The following is a 24,725-nucleotide window of genomic DNA, read 5'->3' as shown; positions in this document are numbered from 1 at the left end:
TGTTGTTTATACATGTGTTGGAATATATGAAATTCAGTGTAAGCACTATGATAAAACACTAAACTTCATGTGATAAAATCAGCAATTTTTTGTTAAAGGCACAGAGTTCTTATTTTAGAACATGGGGCTGTGTAAAGCTGCTCAATGCATATTGGAGTTTATCCTCTTTGAAGCAGTTAACATATATTAATAATACTTCAAATGTGAAACTCCAACTGAAAACTGATTGTCAAGAGGAGCAAAACAGTAATTCCTAATTTAAATACTAGCTCGTCTGAGCGAACTGATATATTTGTCGTCATACTGTTGCCATCCTGAGAACAGGACCTGATACAAAACAGTGGGGGTTAATCCCACAATGCTGTTCTGTCCTTCAGTGATGTCCAAGTAGAGCTTGTCGAAGTACTGAACTAAGCAGAACTGTGCTTTTGGCTCATATCAGAGTTTTCACTTACGGCTATTGAGAAATCCCAGGAATGTCAGCCATGCCTGGCATTGCAGATTGTGACTTCACAAATTGTGTTTGTGTTCTGTGAGGGATTTTGCTGATTACTGCAGTTCACCCACCTACCAGCATGATCACATTTGATGGGTTCAGACCTTTGCAGGGTTGCAAATTAGAGCCTTGAATGATGGATCAAAGGGGCAGAGGAACAAGACTGACGAGTAGCAGTTGTCTCCTAGCAGGAGGCAGTTTCAAAGTAAATAAAAAGAGGTGGTTCTACATGCAGAATGTAATTGAGCAGTTGGATTTCTTGACAGAAGATGTGGACATGAAGGTGGCATTTGCTAAAACTGTACACACCAAAAGATGTGTGAAAGAAGATCACAGAATGATGGAATGGTTTGAGTTGGAAGGAACCTTAAAGATCACCAAGTTCCAACTCCCCTATCGGGACAGGGACACCTTCCAGTAGTCGAGTTTGCTTAAAGCCGTGTCCAGCCTGGTGTGGAACACTTCCAGGGATGTGGCATTCGCAACTTCTCTGGGCAATCTGTCCCAGTGTGTCATCTCCTTCAGCCTGTCTTCACAGAAGAGGGCTGCAGCTCTCTAATCATTTTAGTGGCCCTTCGCTGGACCTGCTCCAAGAGGTCTATGTCCTTCTTATGGTGGGGCCACCAGGGCTGGAAGCAGTATTCCATCTGGGGTTTCAAGGGAGTGGAGAGGGGCAGAGTTACCTCCCTCGACCTGCTGATCACTCCTCTTTTGATGCAGGTCAGGATATTATTGGCTTTCTGGGCTGCCAGTGCACATTGCTGGGTTACACTGAGCTTGAGTCAATCAAAGTCCACCAAATGGTACTAAGATTGAGAGGACGTCGGATTTAAGAGACCTCAAGCCACAAAAGCCAGGTGGACACTGGGATGCATACCCAGTAGATAAATCATACATGGCTGCACTTCTTTGTGGATATTCAGCTGTGACCACTGCTGCTGGAGTTATGATGCTGAGCAAAGCAGCAGACATCTAGTGTGATCCAGTTCTCTTACTCTCTTGTCCCATTTCTGCCCCACTTGCCCCCCAGTTCTGTTCTGTTGTTACTTAAGTTCCACCATGGATAGTCAGTTTCTTCTTTTTAGCCGTGGAAGTAGCTTTTTTGGGGGAAGGCAATGAAGGCAAGAGCAAGAACAGCTCTTCTAAGAGTCAGTTATTTCTGCCTTTGCTGACTGCAGCTACAAGAATACTGTAGGCTGTAGTGGTGTAGGGCCTGAGCTTTCTGTATGGTTGAGTCTGGACACAATCTATCAGAACACATTTGATGCTCCTCCTGAGCTTACAAGGCTTTTCCAGCCCTAGTATCTTGCCAATATCGGTGGTGGTACCAGAGCAGGAACAGTGTGTAGCTGTGCTACAGCATATTGTCTTACTCATGCAAGTTGTCTTGCCCTGTACTCTCTTGGCAAACCTAGAAATCATAATCTCTGCATGGCAGAAAAGTCTTATGGAGGTGGACTTTTAGCATCATATTAGAAGGCATAAAATAGCCTGCATGTTACATTTCTTCCTGTTGGGAAAGAACTTTTATTTGCTGTTCATTTTAGAAAATGTGTTGGAAATGTCACAAGACGTGGCAATGCTGCAGTCTTTAGATAACATTAGTATTGATAAGACTCCTAACTTGAGAGTACCTTTTTCTCTGTTCAGCTGATTCTTATCAACCTGCCTGGCAGGACCTTTAATTTGTCTCTTCTGAGATTAGCAGTTTCAGCATTGAGAAAATGTACTGTTTTATCCCTAATACTTGCCAAAGGCTTTATTTAAGTAGCAGAAAGGCAATAAATGACTGGGTTTGGTGTTAACAGTTGTTTGTTCGGTTTACATTTTTTGATGCTTAGCCTGTTCATTGCTAGTTTGTGTGCTTATTTTTTTCTTCCCAATTAAGAAAGTCTGTCCCCTCCTCTGACCTGTGTTTTTTTTTTTCTTTTTTAAAGTTCATCTGTTCCCCATGGTACAAAATCAAGAACCCCCTATGAGCTAACAAGCAGCTTTCTGTGGAGCTGCCTCAGTAGATTTGTAGCTCAAAGTTTTGTATTAACAAATTTTTAAGAGTTAGTTCCTCTGACTTCTGTTACAGTACAGATTGCCTCTTTGAAATGTGATATATGAAAAGCCAAAAGAGAATTTTTTAAAAACTTTTTTCCCCCTTTATTTATTTATTAATTTCAAGATTATTAGACCTTACTTGTACAACCTCAGTGTCACACTGTGTGGTCATCTGCCTTTTCAATAAACCCAAGACCCTCAGATAACATCAATTCCCTTCCACGTCATCTAATAGTGCTCAGGCATTGTAGACTCTCTCACCACACTGCTTCCTCCCCATCCTCACATCTCAGGGAGTGCAGCACTGCAGACTTCCCTGAGCATCAGACTCCAGACTCTAGCAAGCCTCTTGGACCTCATCTTCCTAGGGTGTTTCCCCAGCAAGCAGTCTTGGGTTTTTAAATTAGAATTCTCATCTCCTTGTTGGGCTTCTGCGACTGGTGAAGTGCCACCCCCCTACACATGGTGCCAAATCTCTCTTCAGGAGATGTGAGCAAGAAAACCTTGTGCTGCTTTTTGGCTAGGCTTTCCATACCTGGTACAAAACTGCTGCTGAAAGCTTGGAATGGGGTAGTGGCAAAGGCAAAAAAAAAGATGTATCTTGGAAAAGCATAGAGATCTAGCTTTTCACTGAAATAATGAAATAACACTGAAATAACTGAAATAATGCTTGGGGTGGAACTAGTGGAATCCCCCTTTAATGATCACAAAGATGATGGCTTTCCTGAACTCTCTGTAAACCAAGGTTATGTCCCCCGAAGTCACACCACTGGTAAATAAGGCAGTATTGTTGTAATTTTTAGCATTACCAGGAGAAGTTTACAGACATTCATAATGACTCAGTTTATAACAGTTGTCTTCTAACTACTTGGTTTTGAAATCTTAACGTGTTGAACTTGCATATCATTGTGTCATAATAGTATTTTAAATGAGTAGATGCTGTTTACAGCTTTGTGAACAGTTTTGTTTCTGAACTACCAGAGCAGTATTCTTTTCTGAAGCTTAAAATGAACAAACATGGTGTTAAGTGATAATGGCAATGATGTTCAACTGTTACCAGCGCCGATAGAAACAGCTTCTTGGGAGACTGTTGCCTTAGCTGTGTGTGGTACTCCTACTATACATGTTTCTAGGAAAAGCAATCAACTGTCTGGTTCTATAGAATATTACGCAATTTTTTGCAGAAAGAAAGGCAACTGCGGTTTCTTTTTCCGAGTGCTTGCTCATCCGCATTCCTCAGGTATCATCATACATCTTCCTCCTACCTTCCCCTGTCCTTGCCACCCGGCTTGTTTTCTGGCATTTTATTGTGAATGATGATGATTTGCAGAGACAGTGTTTTCAGACAATGCTCTCTGTGATATGCCACCACATAGGAGTTACAGAGTGTCTATTTCAAAAGTAAATAAACCCCATAACAATATTTTTTCTGACCCTAAATTTTGTATGCCTTATTTATTGATTTTGTTTCAATCTAGTAGGTCATGCAAGCCTCTCTCTTCATATAAAAATTCCTTCAGGTTTTTAACTAGTAACCACTTTCCTGTGAATCTCCCCTGTGTTGCAGGGCAGGAGATAAATTAGGATTATGTAATAGTTATTTAGCAAAGATGATCTAGCCTAGAAAAATAACATTTATTTTGTTATATATCCAAGTTAACATGTCCTCTTCATCCCCAATCCTGATTCTTGAATCAACAGAGTAAGGGCAACGTGACCCTTCTACCCAAAATAAATGAGACACTGCTCCTATTAAATGTTATTATTTATTGCCTGCCATTATTCTGCTTGTATACAAATGGGGAGCAGAGGAGGAAGATAATTTTCTCAAGCTGTTCTCATCTTACTGGATGGAAACCTTGCAATGCTTTTAAAAGGTGAAAATAATAATGCCACTGATTGCTGCAAAGGTTGATGTAATATTTTTCTCCTTTATGATCTACAGGGGCATTACCCACTGTAGAAAAGAAGAGACCAATTGTCACTTAAAGAGCTGTAATAGGTATAAATAGAAAAAAGAAAAAAAAAAGCATGAGTGTTTGAAAATGTCAATAGTGCAATTATGGTGCTATGAAACTCTGGTCAGTGGGTGAGCCAGTACTGAAGGTGCAGAGTTGGAGCTGCAATTGAACTTTGTGCAGCCTGTGTATTTCACAGCATCAAGGCTCCTGCTAGAAACTGAATCTGACTCTGGAAGTCATTGGGCAGTAAGTGGTTGGAGACTGAGGAAATACTTCGAGGGGGCATAGTATATGTCTGGTGTAGTGCAGCCTCGTAGCTTTGTCCTCATATAGAAATCCATGCAGTTGGTACCTATGCCAGTATACTGTCAAGTGTGATAAAGAGCCCTTGGCTTCTCCTCTACCAATGGGGAAAGATGGGCATCCAGGTGTCAGTATTTTGGTCAATTTGGCAACTATTTATATTTTTCCATGAACAGTCATTCAAGGAAATAATAAAGGCAAGGATGTTCTTCTTGTAGTGTATAGGGCTCAGTCCTACCTTCAACTGCCTCTGTCCTTTCTGCTTAGTGGCCCTTTTTCTCACCCAGGAAAACAGACAGGAGGCAAGTGGAGCTGACCAAGCCTGGGAGCAGGTTAAGTGCCTCCTTGGGGAGAGGGGAGGGAGTTCCTTTTTACTCATACCCAAGCAGTTGAAGATCATTTGAGAAATTATGGTAATTGTCATTCCTTCCTCATACTTGCAGGAGAGTTCTGTTAAGTGCATTGTGATCCAAGTCTTAATGACAGAAAGAAAAATAGAAATACTTTGCATGCACATTGTGTCCTAAAGGACGTTGTTAAAACAACTTGGTATTTCTGACTTAAGCACTTGATTTTGCAGCTTTCCTATTTTCATGGTAGTTATTGATTTTGGAATTTCCAACCTTAAAGAAAAGAAGAGATAGCTGATGAATAACTGGTTAACCTTTTCTGGCACACCCTACTATGGTGGAACACAAGTATCCACCTGACTGACACAACGTATGCAAAATATATTTAAGTTTCAGTATCTTTATCGAGTAAAAAGGAAACATTATTCACAGTATGGAGATTTTATGTGATCTTTTTATTCATATATCAGAGCAAGACATGCCTCCACCCTAGTTTGAAAAATTACTCAAGTTTATAACTATTTTGAAGTGTTTGTAACTGATATGGCAGCTGATGTATTCAATATCCTTATTTATTTGTTCAGTGTGAACAGGGAAGAGAATGAGTTTTTTACCCTGTGTTCTTTTCTGCTGTGTAATTCAAAGAGATGAGTGTGGTGCCTTTGATCGGAGATGGTGTGTAAAAATTGCAGAAATGCATGACTGCTCATGAAAATGGGAAAGGAAGACAACATTGAAGTTAATGTTGCAGCAGATGACTTCATGTGTATGCCACAGATGTCAGTGTTATTTACACAGAAATATAAAGCCACTTAAAAGTGTGTAACATAATGAATCATTGAATTAAAAAAAAAAAAAGGGCAACAAACCAACCAAACAACACAGGTGTTTATTTTTACTAATGATTAGAGATGTACATTTTTCACTTAAAAAGGGGTTTCAAGTTCTCTTTTATAGGTTAAGAGGGCAGTATGTACTCTGAACCAAAAACCTGACAAATAAAGGCTTTCTGTAAATCTTTTGTGATATAATATTCTATAGAATATTCTTAGAAGATGCTTCAGATGGTTTGCATTTTACCTGTGATTACCAGTTTATGAATAACTTTAATTCCAAAAGTATTTTCTGTAACAAATGCAGACCCATCAAATTCTCTACTGGTTTTTCATGAGTGAAGTCATGCTCTGATAACATTCTGGTACTGCTTTCTGATACTAAAGTGCTAATGATTGATTCCTCGATGTTTGGCACCCTAAGAGCCCAACTGAAAGGCGAGCAACCACAACGTATTTTAATTAACATATATTAATTGTTTGAAATGAAAATTGATTTTGGCTTTTTTTTCTTTTCAATTGCAATGACATTTTAAAACTCAGTCAAAGATCCATTACAAATGAAGGTTATAACCACAAGCATTTAAGTGAAAATGGATGATTTGACATCCTAGGAGCAACAGCCTCCTCCACTTTGTGCTGATGCAGGCTGTGTATTTGACAGCACTGAGACCATGCTGCTTTAAAACTTCTAGATTCGTTATAGAGCTTTTTTAGACTGTCATGTCACTTTTTCTTGCTCACATAGAGAATTGTGTCTACAAAGGCCTTTTAGTGTAATTGTTCTGTGTGATGGTGATGGTGTTTCCTGTTCTTGTCCTTGAAGATCAGCAGGATTTTGGATTTCTTTTAGGGGAGCTTTCACATTTATTTTCACAGAAGTTCTACAGATTCTTATAAGCATAAGATTAGTGGTTAACGAGGATTTTTTTTTTAAATATATCAATTTGAAGTTAACTTGGAGGGGGAGAAGATGACACGCTGATGGCATATGTAAAGAATAGTATTTTACTACATTATACTTCTTGTTTGTACATAGTTAATGCATTTGGACAAATTCAGAAAAGTTTTGGGATACATGGACAGTTCTTCAGCTTGTATATCTGAAATGTAGAGGGATCTGATTTTTAGACAGTTGAGTTTGGAAAAGTTCCACTCAGAACCACATCTTTTATGAACTGTAAGTCTGTAACGTGGGGACTAGATTAGAAAACTTGATCATTTCTAGACAGTGGATTCATTCTGAGGGAGTATTCTGGAGAGGTTGAATTTCCCCATTTGATAAAATCCTATTGGAATATGGTTCAGTCACTGCTGCCTGGTCTAGAGTTGTGGAGTCCCTGTCATAATTCATATCTGGCAAGGAACCTAGTTAGCAGCACCTGTTGTATATTACAAGTGAAACAGCTTCATGTTGATAAATGGATAAATGGACCTTGCATTTATATTCATAATCCCCACTACTAAGAATTGATTTGCTCCCTCTAAAATCCAAACCAAAACTGTTCTCAGCCTGTCTTGTGTTAGCTGTTTTCCTTGGTTGTCACTTCTGCTATGGATTGTACTGCATTTTGTTGACATTCTTAGTATTTTTTTCTTTACAAAATTGATGTTTTGGGAAAACTGCTTTGTTGGGTTTTTTATTTATTTATTAGCATTTTACCTGAATTTTCAGTTCATGTGAGCTGTGAATGATGGTTGTGTTCAGTGACAAACGAAGCTTAAACTTAGATTTAGTGAAGGTTCTTTTTGCCTTTTGTGATGATTTTTCAGTTCGCTTTTGTGAAGTGACTGGTTTGTAATGCCTGTGGTTAAATTAGTTACAGTTGTTCTATAGAAGCTATTACAACTTTGTTTAAAATATAAATGAAAATATTTGATAAATAGTGGAGATAAGGAGAATGAAGGTTTATTCACTATATTACTTAGAGTGAATAATCTTAAATGCCAGCAGGTGGTCTATTCAAAATTGATAGTACTAGTTGCATTTAGTAAGCCATTGTGCAAAGCAAGGGCTCTGGTAATTGCCTGTCCTTAAGAGCACAAATGATTGCTAGGAAATAGTGACTGTAGCATTGTAGGATGTCAGTCCTGGAAACCTGTTACATTTAAGTAAAATATTTTTATTAGCCATTTGATATGTATATATATATTAGAAAATGTAAAATTCTGTGCAGATTTAACTCATTTCCCGTAATAGAATGAATCTCCCCCAGCATTATTTTGTTGGTTTACATCTTTGTGGCATTTGTTAATAGTGTAGTAACATAGTATAAATTTGGTTGTGAGTTGAGAAGTCATTTAACTTTAAAATCAAGTTGATTAATTTTAAACTCTCTTGCAATCTTGTTTTTTTGCAAATGCAGTACAATAGATTAGCATAAACACTAATGAACAGTCAAAATAATTTATTCCAGTTAAAATCCATTCTGAATTTGTTATAAGCAAAACATATTTTAAGCCTGTTTATTATGTGAAAATACTGTCACTGCTGTTCAGCAGAGCAGTTAGGTGTATGCATGTTAGTCACACAGGTACACAAAAATTCAGCTAGACTCTCTGCTTGAAAGACAGCATTGAGAAAACATATTACAAAGAGCATAAAGCATACAATCTGTGTTTATAGTGTTAACAGGTAATTTTTATTAAATTCAGGCATAAAATTATCATTCAGCTTAAGTAAGCCAGAGATAGATGTCATTATGAGATTTACATACCATTAGCTCACATCAGTTGATTAGCAGCTGAGCTCTGTGGTACCAGGTTAGTTAGATACATTATTTGTGATGCCAGGAGCCTGCAGCTCAAGGAGGTTTACAGGCTGCATGCTTGTTTCCTTTGCCTTTGTGATTACTTGATAAAATGCAGTGCATCACTGTGAACAATTGACCCTTTAGAGCAATCCAGACTGGTCAGCAGTCTAAATCCACATTTTAAAGCCGTCATTATAGCCTCAAACTTAAGAGTTTCCAGGGTGCAGACAAAGGTGTTATCCTCCTTCAGTACCAGTCTTGTACCATTTTCAGACTTTATGAAGTACTTAAATTGAATAATATTTGAAGATACTGAAAACTCTTCCGGAAATCCATCCAGCCTGCTTTTGGACACCAGTACAATTCTGGATTTTATTTTTGCAATGAAATCAGGAGCATTACAAAAGATTCTGAGTCCTTGTGAACGGTCGTGGCTGTCAGTTATTTCCAGGAAAGTAGTCTCTCGAGATGCTAGCTGTTCCTTCTCCCACCTTGATTTCACTGCATCTGAGAGTACCTTAAGCTGGAAAAATTCAGCTTCTTGTGCCAAAAGTTGATTTTCTCGAAACCCCTCCGGTAGAAGAAGTTCTCCATTTCGTAGGAAGTTGAGTATGTGTCTGAAAAGGAGTCCATCTCTGTCTATGAAGTAATGACCGTCTGCATCGAATGGGCACATTATTCTTCCGTTTATGATCCCTTCCAGAAAAGAATCTGGATACTTGGTTAGTGTCTGTTTTTGTGTGATATATAGATAACCACCAACATTCAGAGTAACCAGAGACGTTTTATACTCCTTGTCTTGCTCAGAGCCTTCAGAGTTGCTGTTTTTTTCTTCGCATTCATTTTCTCTTCTGCTTGCTTTTCTCTCCATTATTGAAGCTGAGACAGAAGGCCAGCTATCGTGCTTTGTTCTTCTCAGCTTGTAAAGGGGATGTTTCTTTTTAAAAAGCACCTTTATTCAGCTCCGGAACAATGTTGGAATGGAAATGCTGCTAGCATTGCTCCGACTGTCAGCTTGGGTTTGCAGTAGGTGGCGTATCAGCTGTGTATGCAGGGAGATAGCAGGAATATGACTGTAAAGGAGAATTTGCATTTAACTGTATAAGGGAAGAAGGGTATAACAGCTGTTTGTCTCCTTCTTTCCTTTAAGTCTTAAGAAGTTTATGTAGCTTTGGGGGTTATCCACAGAAATACCTACTGCTGTTCTAACTGACACCTTATCTTTAATACTTGAGAATGTATTTGTAGTATCAGCTAGCCAAATCTCATTTAGTGCTTAAAGTGTTAAACAGATAGCTTCATTTATGTTTCAAGCATTTTAATTTTCACAAGGCCTCTTTTCACATTTTTTTTGGTACTGAGTATAGTACTTGATGCATACAGTAGGACAATAGTGAAAGGACAGGTGTCCCTGTCTGTACAAGGGGGCTATCATCTATGGAGGGTGTGCCCATGCGTGACACTCATTTATTGGACACGTGCACAGCAGTAAGATGTTTCCACAGATACTCTGGAAGTGATGCTTAGGGATTCTTGGTCTGACTGTTTTAAGTTTGTGGTGAAAGCCCTCATTTGCAGTCCCAGGGAATATCCTCACCAGTGCTGGAGCTGCAGCCTGATTAGGTTTTGCTTACTGCCTGTGTACCACAGACAAAAACTGTTTTAGAGGGGATATTTACTGTTTATATTGGTGATTGCTTTTAAGTCACCAAGACTGTCTAGCATCAGTTTGTTATTGTTCGATAGAAAAAACTGAGCTGCCCTGTGGAACAAAAGGTTATTGTGCCTAGAGATAGCTGTGAACATCACATAATATTATAGCTTAGCAACACTTGGGTACGGGGAGGCAAAAACATCATCGGAATCAAATGGCTGTCTTCCTTCCTGTGCTTTAAGCTTCTCTCTCAGTTGCCGCTTTAAAAAAGGTTTCCCCTTTAAACATTTGCAGCTTGGAGCAGAAAGGGAAAGCTCTCCACACATCTCTTGTGTGCCTTTCCTTGGGGAAGCGGATGGACAGGAGCCACAGCATGCATTCCCCAGCACGGGTGGAAGCGAACCCTTACCTTGGGCTAGACCTGGAGAGGAGGTCCCATCTTTTTCAAGATATATTTTTCACTTTACAGGTAGATGTGTCCTGCTTTGCCTGATTAGCAGTGGAAAGGCAATTATTCTTATGTAAATTCTTCTGCTCTGTTTCTAAATATTTTATTCCTACTGCTCCCACTGTCTCTGAGGCTGTTTATTGATACTGTAGGGTAATCACTATCATATTTTATTAATTAATAACTGAATCTAGCACAAATAAATGCACATTTTTTTTTAATCACTATTCTTCTTGCCAGGATATCTCTAGCACTTACACACTAAATTTTTCTGCTGCTGTATGGGATATATTAAGCAGATATTATTCATTAGGTTTGATTTATCAGGAGTTAGTCACGGTTTTGTTTTTAACTCTTTGATACCATGAATATGTTCAGCGTTACTTCAGTTGAAGAGATTTCAACTAGTTTCTAACTTTTAAACGTTTGGATTTTTTTTAAAATTAATTCCTTTCACAGTTATTGAATTAATAATTGAGACAATGGAAGAGCCAATTAGTTTCAAGTATTATTTTTTCTGTTACAGAAGAAATTTAGTTTATTTCCAAGTGCTGGAAAATTTACTTAATGGGCTTAGATCAGGCATAGCTACAATACTGAACCACTTTATTGTCTGTTAAACTCTAAGAGAATGATTTCTGTGGTGCTTGCATCTTACACAGTGAACTTTAAATACTCTGAAGCTGAACTAGCAGTGTCCTGGCACAGGTGAGCAGGAATGTCCTAGGAGAGCAGGGATTTGTAAAAAAGAAATTTTCCATGACCAGTTAAGCTGTCTACATTTTATGAGACAGAAGTTACGGAACAGTATCTGCTCAAATCATCCTCTTCTAAATGTTCTAACACTTGCAGATGAAATTTTCCACTTTGGTGAACGAGTAAGTATTCTTTGAAAGATCACGCAAAATTGTTCTAGTAGTTTGTATGATAAGATATTCAGAATGGATTTGATGTGGAAAATATACTCTGTGGAGTTCATGAATATTTACATTTAAACCTTTGAGACTTGAAAATTTTAGAGCTGCTGTAAAATTTTCATCACTGCAAACCCATGTAACTTTATTTCACTTCAACTGACAGTCATCTGTGATACAAAACTAAAGCCTGGCATTTCTTGGTGAAAATTTTCCACTTTCTGTGCCATACTACTAGACTTTTCAAAAAAACCCTAGTTCTTCCTGTGCACTCAGTGATACATATGGCATGCATGTAATTTTAGTGGGGTGGTTTCATATAGCTCACTGATTTTTGGAGGTGTAGCTGTGCTGGATTTCCTTTTTTCTGTCTTCTTGTCCATGCACTGGAAGATCATCCAGAAGCTCATTTTGCAAAGATATGGACGTATTTCTTGCAATGAAGTTTGAGACTTTGACCATTTTTGTGCTCTGAGAGTCTTTTTTTGTTGTGTACCAGTGTGACAGCTGAGATGTGCTAAGTGCATCCCAGATATTCTTGCTTCCAGCTTGGATTGGGACAGAGTAACTTGTTGCTGGGTGCATTCCCTTGCTGTGAGTGAACTCTCTGTTTCTACTCTATCCAGCTGAAGTGTCCCACTTGCTGATGTGGGTAGTTAGCAATCCTGAAGTGATGGCTCCTTCACAGATTATCAATGTCCCCTGTATGCTGGGATTGACCAGCATTCAGGTAAGGAATAGTGCTGGAATCCAGCAATTGAAAGTATATTGTTTTGGTTCCAGATTATGCCAGAAAATATACTAAGCACCCTTGCACACACTTAGGAGAGTGGCTGTAGGAGTTTCCAAGTTAGTCACCCTTTGGGTTGCACCAAAGGGCAATCCACAAAGCTTTTCCAGTTTCTTCTTGGTCAGACAAGCCATCCTGGAGACAGTGAAAATGCAGTACTGGTATTTATCACCTAACAGAAAAAAACAAGGAGGAAAAGGCTAGGCATCTGCCCCTCATTCTGCCCTACAAGTTTCCTTTTGAAAAATGACATCACTCCTACTGAATTTCCGCCCTCTTCCTGTACCTCCTGGTCTGGAAGCTTGAGCGTGCCATGGAACTGAGAATTCAGGACCAGAGCACACTACAGAAAAGCTGGTGCTTTACCAGTCATTCAGCTTCAACCAATCACCTATCTAAAGAATATCAGTCTCACTGACAGTCTGCTGTCAGTGAAAATAACCTGGATTACAGAAAACAGCTACTTTTATTTTTTACAGTACAAAAGGATATGAGGAGAAAACTCAGCTATGAGAGGGAGAGAATTTTAGAAATGTATTAGGAAACCATGCTAATGAAATCCATTTGGTTGTTGAGGCAGCTTATTTGCCATTTAATGTCGTAACACAGAAAATTGGCCAGGTTTTTGGACAATTAAATCATTCAGTAACTCCTGCCTCATGATGTTGGTAGCATAGACATTCTCATTCCAATAATATCTCCAGATGTTGATTAACAGCCATTGAAGCTGTTACATAGTAACAGCTCTACATAATAATTAAAATTGAAGATTTTCAAATCAGCAAGTCTGAAAAATGTGCATTCAGGAATTTTCAAAGGGCTATCTAAGAAACTATTCAAGATGGTGTTGATATTTGTAATAATTTTTGAGCACTGCAGTGCTACAAGGCTAGAAAAACAAATGCTGTGCCAGTATTTGAAAGGTGAATTGGATGACACGGGTATTTAAATATGAAAAAGTACTGTATGAAAACCAATAAAACATCTGACTTGGAAATCAATCAGTTAAAAATTAAGGGAGAATAATATAATACTAACCAATGTGGGTGGAGAGAAAATGGGTGGTGCCAATTTCTTTTGCACCTTTTTTAATTACAATTTGTTCAGCAAGGCAGGTGATGTTTTTTCTGTTAAATCTTTCAGTATGTTTCATTTGTCATTTTGTATTAGAATGTATACCATATTAGTTTTCCTATCATTTAGCTATACAAAAATTTTCAGCAGGCTTCAAACTGGCAAATGTTAAGCAGAGAATTATCACTCAAATGTTCCTGTGATTTGGTTCTTGGTCCTGTTTTCTTTCAGTGAGTGATCAAGAAAGAGATAGTTACTGGTGATTTTGGAGATGATACTGATGAGGATGTACTCAGTAAGGCAATACATTGCTGATGCAAAACCATTTGGATCGTTGGTTAGGATAACATTTTAACATCACCAGATATGAAGTTTATATGCCCAGGAGTGCACCCTAGACAGGGCTTGCAGTGTGTATGTTTGAGGGAGAGCTAGGGCAGAGGCTCTGCCCTATGTATGATACATCGCTGGCAGCTGAGCATAAGGTCACTGTTCTGTGCAGTGGTCAGTAAAACAAATGTAGGATGTATCCTTGGATGTCTAAGTAGAGGAATGCCAAGTGAAGACTGGGTGGTCCTCTGCTCTAGTTGCATAGCTGCCAGGGAAGGGTGGTTTGAGAAGGGCACCAGCTTTGAGGCTGCCATTTGAATGCAAGAGAGGTGCCGTGAAATGCCTTAAGTCTGTAAGAGCAGAGCTGAGGTCTAGTGCAGGAGGGGGCTATTCCATGTCCAGCCAACACATGCAATAGCTGCACAGCAGTTTAAGTGAGCAGAGTGGGCTACCAGTGCTTCCAACTTGGATGCTGGTGTGCTGGTTTTGGCTGGGGTAGAGTTAACTTTCTTCACAGTGGCTGTTATGGGGCTGTTTTGGATTTGTGCTGAACACAGGGTTGATAATATAGAGGTTTTTTTTTTTTTTTTAATTGCTGAGCAGGGCTTACACAGAGCCAAGGCTTTTTCTGCTCTTCATACTCCCACACTGGCAAGGAAATTAGGGGTGCACGTGAGTCTGGGAGGAGACACAGCCAGGATGGGCGACCCAAACTGATGAAGGGGATATTCCTGACCATATAACATCACATATATATATAAACTGTGGGAAAGAAGGAGGAAAGGGGGGACATTTGCCAAGTAACTGTTATGTGTGATGGGGCCCTGCTCTCCTGGGGATAGCTCAACACCTGCCTGCACATGGGAAGGAGCAAATTAGTTCCTTGTTTCGCTTTGCTTGTGTGTGCAGCTTTTGCTTTCCCTATGAAACTGTCTTTACCTCAACCCACAAGTTTCCTAGCTTTTATCTTTCCAATTCTCTCCCTAATCTTGCTAGTGAGGGAGTGAGTGAGTGGCTGTATGGGGCCTGGGGTTGGGGCTGGCTGGGGTTAAACCATGGCAGTCTTTTGGTGCTGCCTAATGTGGGGCTCAAAGGGTTTGAGATAATGACAGATTTGATGGAAATGTGCTAGATTGAATTTATCACTTAGTGATAAATGTCGGTGGTGTTCAGCTGGAAATGAGCAGGCTCCTGCTCAGTCCATGGGTCTTGGTTGCTGACAGGTTAAAACCATGACAGCTGGGAAGCAACAGCATAACTTCTACCAGTCAAGGAGCTGGAGACACAAGTGCCCATAGCCTGTCCTTACTGCACTTTCATCTACTTTTTACTGCTGCCTGAGAACCCTGCATACTGAGGAAGATATTCATCTCCTTCTTCCTTGGCACTGCTCACAAAGTGGAGGAGTTGGTAAAGGACCAGATCCAGTGGCTGGAAATTGGAGCTGAGTGCAGTCAAATAGAAGACTGATACATTAAAATCTCCAAGTCAGTCCATCTCTCTCTAAACTCCAACAGTCCAACCCCTATCAGACCATATTCTGCACAATTTCAGTAAATTTCTCTCATGCCTGTGTTTGCCTTAAATGCTTTTACCACATTCTGTTAATTTGATAGTGATTGTCAGCAGGACTTGAAAGTGGAATCAGCATCTCCCCAGCATCTCTCTCGATCATCTCACTGAGACAACAGTTGAAATTACTTTATAAATTAGCACCAGGGCATTTGGGCAGGGAGGTCAGGGTGAGCGTGCATTTGGCAGCTAATGATGAAGCTATGGGTTATATAGACTAGCCTTTTGGGAGCCACACTGACTGTGTATTTGCACCTGCCACCCCATTTAGGGCAACTGAGAGCTTAAGACACTTAGGAAAATGTTTTATTTTCCCTTCTCATCACTGATCTTAGCTAGTCTTCCAGAGCTGTTTATTTATCTTGTACTATCTGCATTAATTTGAGTAGGGAATCGCCTTTTCCCTAACAGGGAATTGCCACTTTCATGCCTTATTCATCCATTTCCTTCCAGGCTGATGTGACTATGGGAATACCAAGGCAGATGTGTAGCACTTTGAATGTCTTTTCAGTACAGCTCTGGTCCTGCAACAGGAGAAGACAGACCCAAGTCACTGCATTTGAGTTTGGTGAATGAGGGCTAATTGTGCTGCAAAGAGAGTAGAAACAGTCTTGCATCAAGAGGTTTGCATGTGTCTTTGCAGATTTATTCTGCTAGACTCTCTGGGTGTGTTAAAATCCCTGAGGAGGTCCAGGGAAAATGGGACATAAACCTTGGCTTTTGCACAGTGGATGAGCCTAGACAGCAGACAGGCTTTAGCTGCAAGGCAGTGTTCTTGGAGACCGGACAGCCTCGTACTGTGAGGCAATTGGAACATTTTGTCTGGATTTGACTGCAGAAGTCAATCTGGATCAGTGATAATTAAAAGAGAGTATTAGCCAAGACATCAAAGATAAGATATCCAGAGAAGCTGTGGATGCCTCATCCCTGACAGTGTTCAAGGCCAGGTTGGATGTGGCTTTGAGCAACCCGGTCTAGTGGAAGGTGTCCCTGCCTATGACATTGGAGTTGGAACTAAGTGATTTTTGAGGTCCCTTCCAACCTAAACCATTCTGTGATTCTGTGATAATACTGAGGATAAGCATGCTTAACTGGCAGGTTCATTTCCTAAATAGTTGGCATGAGGGAGCTCTCTGCTTTACCCATCCTAATCCTTAAAACTTAAAAATAATTCGAAAATTTTGCAAGGTGCGGGGAGATTGATGGTGACATGTCAGTGTTTGGGCAGCTGGATGGCTCAGATGAGTATAGGTTAGTGAGCCTTGAACCTGTACCACAGAAACTAGTGGAAAAATTTTTACAGAGTTCAAGAGATAGATAAGATTGGAAATATGACAAACGCTAGCAAACATGGCTTTGTGCAAGGGTTTTCTGTTCATACAAATCGAATTTTGTTTATTTGTTTATTTTGAAGATTGTGAGTTTAAAGTAACAGCACGTCTGCAGCCTGCTTAGCATTTCATATTATGCATAGAGTCTTGTGACATTCCGGTTTATGTATAAAAAAAATTAGCAAGCACAGAACAAGATTAAAAACTGACAGTTATCAGAAAGTAATTATGAATAGGAAGCCACTGGAGTGTAGTTTGAAGGGCTTCCTCCAGGATTAGAGGAGAACAGTAGTAGTAAGTGAGAATCACGGCTTTATAAAATGTCATGATTGACACAAATGCTGGTCAGACAGTGAATAACTATGACAGGACCGTCATGGTGTGACTGAGATCGTGTAATTCACAGAATCTGTTTATAGACAATGCATTTTAACCAAGCAAAAGGCAATTATACATCTAGGAACTGAGAATGCAGAGCACATAGATAAAATGTGAGTTTAAAAAATACTCAAAACAGTTATGTTAGTAATATAATAGCCAGTCAGCTCCATGATCTTGATTTTTAGAGACAAATTGTTCTTGACAGAGTTTAGCCATCTAAACATGAAGTGGTCATGGGACACAGACAGCAATGTCCTGCCCCACTCCCCCTTGAAGCTCCCACCTCCCCAAAACCAAACCCACAAACAAACGCAACATTGAAGTCCAGCATAAGGCAGATCACTGAATTCTAAAAGAGGTGGGACCAATTTTCTTTCAGCAGTCTCCCTTTCTCCCTCTCTCAGCTGAATTCAGAGATTGAATTGAGATGTCTGAAGTGAGGTGAGAGAAATTCCAGCTCCTGTATTTGTTATTTAAGCTCCATGTATGTTTTTTGTAAGATCAGTACAATAGTATTATGTCTGGTTTCTGGTCTCTGTATTTAACTTCATTTCAAGATTGAACAAGACACAAATAAGAAACCCAAAATTGATTTAAGTGTGCCACAAATGCCTTATGATGAGATAATGCATGGGCTTAAATTACTTCATTTATTGAAAAGATGGTTGGGAAGTGACTTGATTACTGTGTATAAGTACTTTCAAAGGGAGAAAACACCAGGTACTGAAAGGCTCTTTACAAGAGTATAGAGTCATAAGAAGAACCGAGTGCTAAAAGCTGGAGTTAAATTCTTATTAGAAATTAAGCAGCAGTATTAGTACCATTAGCCACAAATAAGTTACTAGGTCCTATAGAAAAGAAAGACAATAAAATTTTTCTATATGTAATGTATAGGAAGTCAGGCAAATTTGTCAAGTTGTCTCTCCTGAATATAAACCTAGGAATTTGCAAAACCAGAAGTGTTATAGTACAAATTTTCTTTGCTTCATGTAAAACTATCTGAAAAAACATGGCATTCTTATTTCCTTCAAGGATTACCAAGAAATTTCAGATTAAATAATTTTAAAATACATGATGTTTAAGTAATTGCTCTCTGCATTATTCAGGGAGAGCAAACTTAGATTTGCAGGTGTAGTAATATTTCAGTCTATAAGGCAATAGAAAAGTCAGAGGCGTGTCAGAGTGCCTTGTGTTACTTGGCATCAGTACTTCTAAGCATTCCTGTTACCTTCTGTGTTGCTAGCTGAAGGAGACAATGGCAGTGTGGTACCCTACCCCAGCAGCAAGACGAGACTTTGTTGGAAAGACGTTTTAAATAGTGAGAGCTAATCAAGCCATTAAAGCTTATCGTTTGTTGTATGGCAAGGCTGTTCCAGAGGTGTTTGTTTTACACATATTGCACTGGCGGTGTCCAAAAGACATGAACAAATTGACGGGCTCCCACTTCCCTCCTCTCCCACATTATGCAATAGAACACTGTAGTAGAAATGCAAGTGTTTGCCCATCATAACTTCTCTCTTCCTTTCTGTATCAAGTTGCCTTTAATTTTTGGGCTTCCCTACCTTTATGGAGTCGGCTGTTACTTCTCTGTTAGTCATCACTGCTTTAGGCAAAAAGGTGGTCACACTGGATAACAGTGACTGTCACAGAGGTGAATGTACAGAGATGAGCATCAACTATAATACATGTACATTATGTCCCAGGTTATTAACTGAAAGTTTCTATTTCTTTTCCCTGAGTGTTAGCATATGTTGTATTATTACTTTAGTGCATCGTGTTCCTTTAGTGAACTTCTTTTTTATATTGTAATAAGATGAAAAACTCTTTTCCTGAGGATAGGAATAAAATTAACTTTTCATTTTACTGTCCACTAATTTTGGATACTTGATAACTGGTTCTTTTTGTATATTATGTTTTTTATAGTCACTGACTGTATTCATTGAACCTTTCTGGAAAATGGTTCCTAGATAATCAGAGTGCAACATCTAGAGAAAGGTGTTGCCACCTCTTACTTCAAATTTGATCTTTTTGATTCGTTCTTAATATATAAAACATCTGAAGGCAAAATAAGAAAGTCTGGGGTATACCAGCTGTGCAAATATGTTTTTCCTTCTTATTTCTTTGGTGTCTAAATAACAGAGATTTTAGAACTTTCTTTCAGAAAATATAATTACATTTTATTTAGCAGATTCTTCGTTAGTGAAAAATAATTCAAATGTTGACCATGTTGGTGACTTTCATTTTAATGTCCAGTTTTGCTTTTCATTCTAGATAAACTTGCTTTGGAAGGAATAGTGGTGCAACGTGCTGAATGCAGACCTGCAGCTAGTGAAAATTATATGAAGCTGAAAAGGTAGGAGTGCTTCATTACAAATCGATATTTGATATCTGACTTTGATGATTTTATTATTGCTTTACTAGGGGTGGATGACTTCAGTATTATCTGAAAAGTTCAGCAGCTATGTCTAGAATTTACCATGTGATTCATGTATCTTATGGATAATTAACTTTATGGTGTTCCCTAGTAATATATCATATTTGGGATTGGAATGTGCATTATATTAAGTACATCTTTATGTATAATAAGCATGTGAGTTTTCATTACATCACCCTTTATACTGTGTGTTTGTTGTAAATAGAGAAATTCAAAGCAGGGCATTTCAGGAAGAGAATCATCCGTAACTAGTTTTAGAATTGTCAAAAGAAATGCAGAAAAGGCAAAGTGATGTTTTTCTCTAATTCCCAATTTGTTTTCCATCTATCATATACATTTTCAGTATCTTACGTTTTATTAACCTTCTCTGTCATCTGAATTGCTCCAGTATTTTCTTACTGCTTTCATTCATTTTTGAGACTTGATGTTCTAGATGCTGGCAAATCAGTACCATAAGTTTGTTCCTGTGCAGTGAACTATTTTGTTTCAGACTGAGTTTTGTGATTGCTATCATGGTTTTTGTTATCAGGGGGAAATGGAGTATGAGGCAAATGTGATGGTGGCAGAAAAGGACTCATTGCAATCTGGCAATTTTAAATATACATGAATATAGTCTGTGGGACGTATTTGCTTCATAATTGTTCTAATTACAAGTTTCCCGATCCAACTGCTTTTTTGCATTTTGCACACAGTTGATCAGATAAGCTGCTTCTGGTAAGACCGCAGCAGGAGACTGAAACAGAACTGATTGTTTTAATTATGTACTACCCAAACTTTGAATTTTTCAGCATTCTGCTTTCTGTCTCGCATGCATGCAGCCCCTCCTGGTCTTCAATTTTGTCATGTTCAGCTCCTATAGGAGCAACACAGGTACAAACGTGAAGGCAGATTTTGTGTTTGGTAACACTGACAGGTGAAAATGATGGTACTCTTGTTTTTTCTTTTCTGTAGAAAAATTGTCAGCCTCTGTATGCCTACTTTCCATGTTTTTGAAGATTTTTTGCCTTTTACCAAGAAGATTTAAAAAAAGTAATCTGATCTGTTGGGAATCAGCATGAGATTTAGCAGATCTAGCAGTCACAGCTTCAGAAGAAATTGGGTTTTGTCCAAATACTGTCTGGTATTTGAGTAGTAGGATCAAACTTTTTCACTCCCTTTACGCTCTCCCACCCTCAACATGATGCTGCAGTCTGTATTTGTGCATAAAAAAGGGTGACAGTATTAAAGATAAAACACTTAAGTTATACAACCATGTTGTATTAAACCATTTATTCATTTTTCTGTTTACTGTTGTGCTTTATATGAGACAGACTCTCCAAAGATGAACTTTATAATATTGACAGAACAGCAAGTCTATTGTGTAGGCTTTAAGTGTTACAATATTGAGTTGGGAAGGAAATAAAGTTAAAAGATAAATACAGTTGCTTCGAACTTTTAAGATCTAGAGAATGAAATTAAGCTTCACGCTCTCAACAGCTGTAATCGTTTGTTTTCTGAGAGCTGGCAATGACCAAAAAGGATTATATATCTCCTGGTATTAAATGCAGATATGGATCCTGTCTATTTTACCATCTGTATCTGGGTCAACAAGATCAGCTGATGGATGTGTGATATTTGATTTCCCTGCTGCTCAGTAGAGTTTCAGTGAGAGGACAAAGTGATGGTCTTGTGATGCAGTTGCCAGCAGTTAGGTGGGAGATAAGTGTGACATGTGGGTTTGAGGATGAATAATGAAAGCACAGAGATTGGTAACACGTGTGAGTGAAAGTGTTATCAAGTGTAGTAGCTGGGAGAGGTTTTTCCCCAACAAGAAGCAGCTTTTGCGTTGATTACAGGAAGGGTGTAGATGGCTGATATTCATAACACTTTGAATACAAGGTACAAATGTGTGTCTAGGGATAACTTCTTGGAAAGGTAAAATAAAGATCGTGTGACCTTCACTTGGTATTTTCTATTTTGGAAGTTTTGTTGTTGGCAGGTTTATTTAAATTTTTTCAGTTTTTCTTGAACTTCAGGTTCTAGAAGGGTAACAAATACCGTGACACTCTCGCTATCCTGCACTAGTAAAGCTTTGTGCTATTGAATTTCCTAGAAGATTTTTATTAGCAATGTATTTGTTCTTTGTAACAGCTTAATGATTAGTTGTACATTTGCAATTACTGTTGGTGATGCTATTGAGGCTAGCTGGAAAATAATGTGTGGTTTCCAAGCACCTGTCCTGATTTCTGTCTTGTGGGAGTGGATCTCATGATCCCATTTAAAATATTTTAACTGTGTGGGTTAAAAAACGAGCATTCCCAGCTGCAGACAGTTTTACTGTACAATGGTCACAGAAAATACTGTGCCTACACTATACTTACTGTTTGATAGTTCCCCTCTGTACATCTTTCTCAGCCAGTCCCACCCACCGAGACTATTTTCTTCATCTTACTGCAGTCGGCTTTCCACCATGAAGATGCGTTATCTGTACCTTTATTTTGTCTTCCTGAGGCACAAGAGATTTTTGCTTCCGTCACGTTAATTTCATGATCCTAATGTTTAACCACCTTGGGTTTAATGGCTCCTCAGAAAGAGAGATCTCCCAAGAGGCTTTTCTGCATTGGGAAATATGGGGCACAGGGAGAGAGGAGTCCCCCAGGCATTCAGGATCGCTTAAGGCTCCAGATGACTTGAGAGGAGATGAGAATAAGATTTTTGATACTCACAAGGGGCTTTTGCTGTTCGCAGAAGAGGGGAAATGGGAGACTGGCATGCACCCCATCTCAGATTCTTTCTGACAAATTACCTGTTTCTATCCTACACTGGTCCTCATGTCCATTCTCTTCATCCCTCTGATCATAACAAACTCTCTTCTTCCCCAATTCTTTCTCTGTCCCCCTTTCCCATTTTTGTTTGCTTCTGTTTCTCCATTTCCTCGCAGGAGAAAAAAAAACCCCAAAAATATTCGGAACACATTGCTACAATATACACTCAAACTGCATTTCATTTTGAGGTAAGGTTGAGAAGGAAAAAAAATCTGAGAGCGACTTCTGCAAAGCTCCAATTCAAACTAATATGGCCAAGTTCAGTAGCTACAGAAAGCTCTCCAAGACTGCTCAGGTCCTCTGCAATGGGATGGCCAGGCACCAGGCTCACAATTCTCGGGGAGGTTTTGAAGGTGCATGCAAAGTGCAGCTCAGGCAGTTGTGAAATGCACTGTTAGACAGCGCATCCCCAGTAGCAGAGGATGGCAGGCAAAAACTGAAACAAAATCAGAGCCCTTGTTTCATTCTCAAATGTGCTGCTGAAATACTGGTCACCTTTCAAAATGGATTTTGGAAGACTCTGATTCAATGATACCTAATCTGAACTACTGAACTGTCACAAACTGTACAGAATGAAAAAAAAAGAGTCCCAGGATTACTTAACACCTGCAAGAGCCAACATTTAACACAGCAGTGAGGCTGGTAATGCCTGTAGTTCTCTTAAGTAACTTAAAAATACATCTTAAAGTGTGGTTAGTCTAAAGGGGTGATTATCAGTATGGCAGCTTGTAACATGATTGCAAGAATTCTGTATGTCTTATTGCTTTTTCCTACAAGAGTTTTCTACAAAGAGTATGATGAAAATCCTTAGAAAGAGCTACTGGAAAAAACATGCACGATAGGGTTTTAGGAAAAATGAGTTGCAAAATGTTCTGGAACAGTTAAGGAATTTCCATGTTTGAAAAGTCAGGTGTCTTTACAACTACGCTATGGAGGCCTCTAGAGGTTCCTGACAATTGGTGGTCTGGGTTAAGCAAGTGAAATTTATTTGTGCGTATGAGTTGCTCACCTTCTCTAAAATACTGTGAGAGTATTGACTGACTGACTGACAGTTCAGTATATTGCTGAAAATGAGCATTATGCCAGTTCTTTTTTTCACAAATAGCCCCTACTGGCAGAATAAGATTAATAACTTGACCAGCATACTGCTTCATATATGTTCTTGTAGATATGCATAGTTGGCTATGAATTCCTTTCTAAAATGAATATGTATGCATGCATTTGTGCATTTTCCGCAAAAGCTGATATGCTGCGCAAAGGCTGCTCAGCTTGTTTGGGGTGGGAAGCCATTTTTACACCAAGCTGAGATTGCATCTGCCTGTGAGTCAATACAACCTTGATTTTTCAAATATCGAAGATCATTTTCTATGGCTTGAAGTAAGATTCAGCATAGTACAAAAATACACTCCCTGGGATGTTTTGAGTTACTCATACAGTACAAAAAATGTAATTTTTTTCCATGTGCTAAAATGTTTCCAATCACAGTTTTTCTGGAGAATTTTGTGCAATTTGTGGAAAATTATCTCTTAATCATGGCCCTGAGAGTACTGTTAAGAGATGTATTTTATATTATTCTTGTGTTCCTGGACACCCACCAGTTTTTACAAGTCAGGCAAATACTTTTCTGATTGTGAACAATTGAACTGCAAAGTAACAGCCACACTAGTACTCAAGTCTCTTTGTCCCTTTTGGTCCATTTTTCACATTTTTTGAACAGAGTAGCTGAGAGAAGCAAGTAAGAAAAATAAGGTTAAAGTGAGATCAACTCAGCAGCACAGATGAGTGGTTATTCCCCATTTCAGGGGTCAGGAGAGTTGCTTTTGTTGGCTTGCTATATATTGCTTTGGGATCTTAGGTCCTTTTCTCTGTCTCTTGTCCTTTTCATTTTGTCTGTCATGTTTTACTGTTCTTACAAGAGGTGTTCTGACTGGATTTTAAATGGTCTTTTATATTACTATGCTTTTTTGTTCAGTGATATGAAAAGGTTGTAATTTTGGTCTCTGCTTCCAGCCATTATGATAATGCTAATAAATAAGGAATAGCCTATGGTTGGTAATGCATCAAGCATTTTATCATGTTCCTCTTAAATCTGCAGCTGGATGCAGAAGGTTAGCATGTCCTTTTTACCCTACTGTTGTCTTCAGCTTCTAATAGCCAGGTGTGTATGGGCTAACTGGGGGACAGAGTGGGTTTTGTAGAGAAAAGAGGCATGAAACATTGCTTTCTTCTTTTTTTTAAATAAATTTTC

At 38.9% G+C, this 24,725-nt stretch overlaps 2 protein-coding genes across 3 annotated transcripts in view; one reads left to right on the top strand and one right to left on the bottom strand.

Annotated features, from left to right (window-relative positions):
• The window catches only part of GTF2F2 (general transcription factor IIF subunit 2), an 83,011-nt gene that overhangs the window by 18,725 nt on the left and 39,561 nt on the right, over positions 1 to 24,725 (top strand). For both annotated transcript variants that reach the window (XM_027888893.1, XM_027888894.1), the window contains exon 6: positions 19,511 to 19,592. In XM_027888893.1, coding sequence (XP_027744694.1) covers positions 19,511 to 19,592 — 82 coding nt within the window. The remainder of the gene's footprint in view (positions 1 to 19,510; positions 19,593 to 24,725) is intronic.
• Positions 7,640 to 9,852, bottom strand: KCTD4 (potassium channel tetramerization domain containing 4). Its single transcript, XM_027888896.1, has one exon. The coding sequence runs from the start codon at positions 9,614 to 9,616 to the stop codon at positions 8,843 to 8,845; it is 774 nt and encodes a 257-aa protein (XP_027744697.1). The 5' UTR covers positions 9,617 to 9,852; the 3' UTR covers positions 7,640 to 8,842.

Source organism: Empidonax traillii, unplaced genomic scaffold (genome assembly GCF_003031625.1).
Source record: "Empidonax traillii isolate 1590-97213 ecotype Southwest subspecies unplaced genomic scaffold, ASM303162v1 scaffold247:size2371522, whole genome shotgun sequence".
Taxonomy (NCBI): domain Eukaryota; kingdom Metazoa; phylum Chordata; class Aves; order Passeriformes; family Tyrannidae; genus Empidonax; species Empidonax traillii.
Note: the sequence above shows the minus strand (reverse complement) of the source record. Positions and strands in the feature narration are given on the sequence as shown.